The sequence below is a fragment of the Sparus aurata genome, chromosome 12 (genome assembly GCF_900880675.1).
Source record: "Sparus aurata chromosome 12, fSpaAur1.1, whole genome shotgun sequence".
NCBI classification, from domain to species: Eukaryota; Metazoa; Chordata; class Actinopteri; order Spariformes; family Sparidae; genus Sparus; species Sparus aurata.
In genome coordinates this window covers 17,516,016-17,522,015 of record NC_044198.1, presented here as the reverse complement: position 1 = coordinate 17,522,015, position 6,000 = coordinate 17,516,016, and the positions used below count along the sequence as shown (strand labels likewise).

General features: G+C 43.2%; 1 protein-coding gene across 12 annotated transcripts in view; it reads right to left on the bottom strand.

The window, feature by feature from the left end:
- Window positions 1-1,395: 1,395 nt before the first annotated feature.
- The window catches only part of rgs3a (regulator of G protein signaling 3a), a 156,679-nt gene continuing 152,074 nt past the window's right edge, over window positions 1,396-6,000 (bottom strand). For all 12 annotated transcript variants that reach the window (XM_030436370.1, XM_030436372.1, XM_030436371.1 and 9 more), the window contains 3 exons: window positions 5,019-5,080; window positions 3,854-4,020; window positions 1,396-3,737 (listed from right to left, as the gene is read on the bottom strand). In XM_030436370.1, the coding sequence (XP_030292230.1) occupies window positions 3,537-3,737; window positions 3,854-4,020; window positions 5,019-5,080 (430 nt within the window). In that variant the 3' untranslated portion in view covers window positions 1,396-3,536. The remainder of the gene's footprint in view (window positions 3,738-3,853; window positions 4,021-5,018; window positions 5,081-6,000) is intronic.

The following is a 6,000-nucleotide window of genomic DNA, read 5'->3' as shown; positions in this document are numbered from 1 at the left end:
TGACGGACACAAGCATATTATCTCAGTCCTTTTTATTTAAACAACTTGGACCTTTCCTTTTGTAGTTCTGATCACCATCTTTATTGGTGATGGTAATAACATTATTGTCAGTGGGAACAGAGCAGCAATGCTGTGATAAAGTGTGACGCAGCCAGTTACATAAGCGTTCAGATCGAAGGTGTAGATTTCGGGAGGGTGGAGGGGACTGGTGCATTTGTTGCCCCTTGTAAAAACTTGAAAGCTCCCATGGACCTTTTATTTTGACTTGCCTGAGAGCCTCATATTCCATTAGATTTGGAATTCTCACCCACATGGAGGTAGAATTTTGTGTTTTCCTTTTGTATGAATAAAACACATTCGGCTATACACTGATGCGGTAAAGGCACCAGTTGGTTTGTAAGATAAATCACCACAATGCAGGCAATGAAGCGTGTAATGCTCTATATTATGTTTGGGGGGAGGGGCTGTTGAAATGAAACCTAAAACCTGGGATCAGACAATCAAATTGAATTTTTACCAAAATTCAGAACACCCAAGATGGAATGACTTACTCATTTCACAGGAAAACTAACGACAGGTCAAGTGGAACCTGTAATCTGTGATATTTGTTAAAAAGCTAAATGTCTGTCTGCCTTCTTTTGTTACATTCTGACTATAATAGCTTTATTACCAACAGGAAGCGATAAACGCTAAAACTATGAAAGTTATGAGTTACTTTGTACAGAACCAGAATTCCCAAGATGGGATCTTGTTTTTTCAGGTAATTAAAGGAAAAATGTGCCATTTTGGGAAATTCACTTATTTGCTTTCTTGTTGAGAATGAAGTGTAAATTTCAATTCTACGCTTGCATCTTTGCAATAAATATGAAGCTAACGCGATTAGCCGAACAGCGACTCCAAAGCTCACTAACCAACGCGTTGTGCATGATTTATCCAGATAAAAACTAAAGCGTAAAAGGGTCAAGTTGTGGTTTTATGGGAGTCGCCGTCACGTTAAAACACCCATAAAATCACAACTTGTTGTGCATTAACAGCCTTACAGTTCTTGTATGAATGAAACAATCAGTGTATGTTGAATAATGTGTTAATGAGTTGGCTTTAGGAGATTCTGGAAGGCAACTTTGGACACATAGGCATGCTGTTTCAAGTCTTAAAGCTAAGTTAAGCTAAGTGGCTACAGGCTGTAGGTTCACATTGGATGCACACACAAGAGTGGTATCAAGTAGGTGAAATCAGTGCTCTTATCAAAATAGTCAAACTGTTCCTTAAAGGCAACTTTACACTACTGTCTTCGTGCTTTTAATCGGTCCACGGTAGCTCACGGATGACTTGAATGCTCATCGGTCTTAAAATGTGACCAGGACGCAAGAGGCAGAAATCAGGAGACAACACATGTTACTTCATCAGTTGGTTGGTTTATTTATCATTAGCAATGACACCAAATGTACTCTACTGTTTTCACTTGCTATCATAGGAGATGCATTTTTGAATTGTAAACAGTGAAAATGATAAAATGCATTTCAGAAAAACTCCTTACAAGCAGTGTATGACCAGGGAAGAGAGCAGATTGTACCTGCTCTCGCTCACCTATTTTTTTTTTTTTTAACAATACATGTCATCTTATAGTTTTTGAGTCTCTCATATTTACATAGATACAGCTGGGTCCCACGTTCTTCACCAGCAGAGACCTATTGGCTTTTTGTTTTTTGTTTGTTTTTAATGTGTTATCACATAGTTTTCTTAAAGAATTATATTTACAACCATAACGCGCCCCGGCTGCCTGCTGCCGGGGGTTTAAACACACAGTTAGAATCACTTGCTTAAAATTCGTTAAACTACTTATGTTTCTTGAAAGTTTTGCGTTGTAAGTCAACCTTATAGCTCTACGATTTTTGTGTTTTTTTTGTCTTCTCTTAACAAATAAAGTTAATACAGAGCTCAAGCCGTTCGTCTTTTTCCCCCCATAAAAATTCAAAAATTATCCAAATAAATGAACATAATAATGATAAAATAAAATAAGAAAATAAAAAAAAAAAAAAGAAAAAAGAAATATTGCACTTAAAGTTTCAGGACAGCATTGGACCTGTTTGGTGGTTAAAAGAGGAAAGTGAGAGCTTTTAGCTGAGTGCTTTGAAAGGAGGTGAGGGTGTCTGTAGAAGCGTCCAGCGAGTTAATCTAAATAAATAGGCAAACTTTTTGTACAACATGAAACTTTTGTCTCTTTTTTCTTTTTCTTCTTCTTCCTCTGACTATGACATTGAGCAACCTCTCGCTGTATTGCTCGGAAGAACTAGGGAGTGCAGGTTGGAACCCTAAAGCATATTTAAAAAAACAAACAAAAAACATTTGAGTGTGTAGAAAAAAAAACAAAAAAAAACAGAAGATAAACCAAGCCGGAAAACTGTCATAGCAATGTCCTGAGAATGCTTCCTCGGTTAGTCCAGAAATGAGCTACAATGTTGAAGGAAATGTCCTTTTGGCTGCGCGGAATATTTTATTTTTCTTTTCTTCTGGTTCTTCTTGAGTTTTTTTTCGCTCCTCGTTGTAAACAGTCTTTGGAGACAGGAAGCAAGTCGTCTTTTTTTTCCATAACTGGCTTCGAATGTGACTCTTAGACTGACACATCTCTGCATTTCATCACAGCCCCGGTGCGTCCGTCATTTATACATGTGTGTTCTTTGCCCCAACTGCCGTCTCCATCTTTTGTCCCTGTCGAGCGCTCACAGTATCTTTCCACAGTCTTGTGATGAGCTGAATAAAGGTGAAAGCTGTTTGAAAGAAGCTTCGAGAAGGGGGGGTGGTGTAGGTGTTTGACGGAGATGCGTGCGAAACTGAGCCAGGAGTGCTCGCTTTCGTTCGGACATCATCTTGTTTTTTTTTTCTTCCCTCCCTCCGCGATACAGTCAGAAAAGAAAAAAACAAAAAGAAGAAGGACTTTGCGTCGTACCGACAGCTTTTGAAGTGGCTTCACAGAGAACGAGGTGGAGGAAAGGAGGGGACTTTAAACGTTTTGAAAGGGGGAAAAAAAAAAAAGTGACAAAACAGTACCGGACTGTCTTCATGTCTGCAGGATTTTCTGAGCAACCCCTCCTTTTCTCCAGTACGACTGGACAAGAAACTTAAAAAAAAAAGACTGACACCAAAATCAAAACCCAAAGAGACAGTGATCAGACAAGCGTCCAGCTGCTGCTCCCGGCCCCTCGCTCGCGGGCTTCTGCATTTTTAGTAACATCCATCCATCCACTCATCGGTCCATTCATCCATCCGTCCACCTGGTAACTGTGTAAACTACATTCCTTTGCAGTGCCAATAGCTTTGCCGCGTCCTCTCACACCATAAACAACAACAACAACAACAACAACAAAATCATAGTGGACAGGATGACAGACACACACACACACACACACAAAATAAAAAGGCAAACAGAGAACCTCACGTCCCGCCCACCCACGCTACTTCAAGTCTGCCCCCCTTTTGTTTTGCTATTCTCTCGTCATTGTCTTCCTCTTCGTCCTCGTATCCGTTTTCTGGTCTCTTTATGATGACGATGAAGTCGGAGTGGAGCTGGGCTTTTTTTGGTTGATTAAGTCCGAGTAGAGTTCTGAGCGCAGGAAGCGTGGGTATGAGTCCTTCTCCATCAGCCCGTATATCCGCCGCTGCGCTAGGTCGAAGCAGGAGCGCGTCACATTCTGCAGGTTGTCCTTAGTGTGATCTCTGGTGTACGAATCCAGATTAACCTGCGGAGGGGAACAGATAGAAAACAAGTCAGCAAAGTGCAAGGAGGGATGGGAAAGCAAATTTTTTGATGCCATATTCCCCCAGTGTCCATGAAATGTGCACACTCTTCACTCACCTCTTTACACGACTGGATGGCGATGTATTCCGCAAAGATTTTCTTGGCTTTTGAGGCCATCTTGGACTGCGACTTGATCTTCTTGTATTCCTCGCATGCTAGCCAGAATTCCAGATTCTCCTCGCTGAACTCTGTGCGCAGGAAAGCTCTGAAGGCTGCCAGACCATCTGAGGGGGAGAGCGGGAGGAGAGAGGAGGAGGGAGGAGGAGGAGGAGGATAAACAAGAGGAGAGTTGACTTGAGTGCCATGGCAACCTCACAGCTGAAGTGCTCATCGGAGTTTCGGCGCCTAAAATAGCTCCTCTGACGGCCTTTTTGAGTCATGTGCTTGGCATAAAGTGAGAAATAAAAAAGCGCCCGCAAAACGCTGCGGCGCAGATTCACGTCTGTTAAGTGACATCAACCCGGTGACCCAATCCTTCCCCAGTGTTCAGCCTGGCTTCATGCGTTCCCCCTATTAACACGCCGTGAATGAACAAAGACATGACTGTTTTGGTGTGAGGACTAAATCTGGCACTTTAGGGCTTTTTTTTTTTTTTTTTTTTTTTTTTTGTGGAGTTTCGCTAGCGGTTAATGATTTGAGGAAGAAGGCATCCAGAAGAAAGAATAGCAGGAAGCGTCGTCCACCCACAACTCCCGTTTGCACCTTTTCCGTTCCCATGAATCACCCGCGCTGATAAGCGGAGCCAACGCGGGCGGTCATCTCTTACCTCACTCTGGTAAGAGCGGGAGTGAAGTAAGAGGTGAAGGAGAGGAAATTAGAAGAGGGGAGAACAAAGCTGAATGAGAAACAGATGTGGTGCTGGCGTTGTGTCAGCGTGCTGTGAAAGATGAATTGTGGGGGGACCAAAATAGCAACACACTGGCAGGTCGCCTCTCTCTTTTCTTTCTCCCTGTGTGAGGCATGTCCGTGGGGGGGGGGGGGGATTAGGGGGAAACTTGCTGCAATGCACTGCAGCAGTGTGCTTGTGCAATCCATATGTTGGTCCAAATAACAACGTTCCACCACCTCATGCCAGAACTGCATGTCTTTATTCACCACACACATTTGCACTCAATCATATCTTAAAAAAAAATAAAACAACACATCCAAACACAGGAACAGATGTTTCCCATGAAGATCTAAGTTAAAACGATGAGTGAAATGATTCAAAAAGTAAACTTACATTTGTGTGCCAGCAGTTTGTCAAGTGAGTCCCCCCACTTCAGCGCCTCCTCCGGGGTAGGCCTGCAGATGAAAGCAGAGCGATTCTTTAACAAGCCCATCTCTGCCAGGTTTCTCATTGTGTGACCCATCCGCAGGACTTCTTTGTCTAAGATTTGCCGGATGGATGAGTGGAAAAATAAAATGTGGAAGTGGGTAAATTCCTTCTCCCTCCTTTGCTTCCCTCTTCCACGCTAGTCTGTGTCTGCTCGTCTTCCGCCACACATGCAGCTCTGCCTCATGAATGCCTACAAACACTGAGAGTCTATCTGCCTCAGCCTGGTGGGGGGAAGGCTTTTATAATCCCACTGAATGCGAGCTTGAAGGCGGGAGGGGAGGGGCTGCGGCCGGCCAATGGGGGATGTGCTGTCGGGTTTAGAGACCTCCTCCCGCCACCAGTGTCTGTCTGCCCCCTGCTGCCTCTCATCCTCTCTGTGCTCCGCTGTGAAAGCGTGGCTCTTCACAGCGCTTATCTCACGCTTGCTGCCATCCTCAGCTGAAGCCTCATCTCACTTCTCCTGCTGTCGCGTCTTTTAGAACACGTACCAACAGATGTTGCATGTATGTGTTGAAGAGGCTGCTTAGCTTCTTAAAGGTGCAGTATGTAGTTTTACGGAAGAAATCTTAATCGGGATAGAAAGATCTTCATCGACTGATTCTTTTGTGCCTCAACAAACTGAATAAACAACCTCACGACTGAGTAAACTGAGTAGACAAACTGACCTTAAAGGACAACACAGCATCACACTGTTTTACTTTGTTTACATGTGGCGGACCCTGCCACCTCTCTAACTTCAAACGGTGTTCTGGGGACCTTATTTTCCCTCTGAGAACAGCTTGTTTATTCAGTTGTGAAAAAAGAAATACAGAGTTTATGTTATTGCAGCATTAATATTGTAAATATTGAAATCCAACTAAACTACATAGTGCTCCTTTAAGTCAAA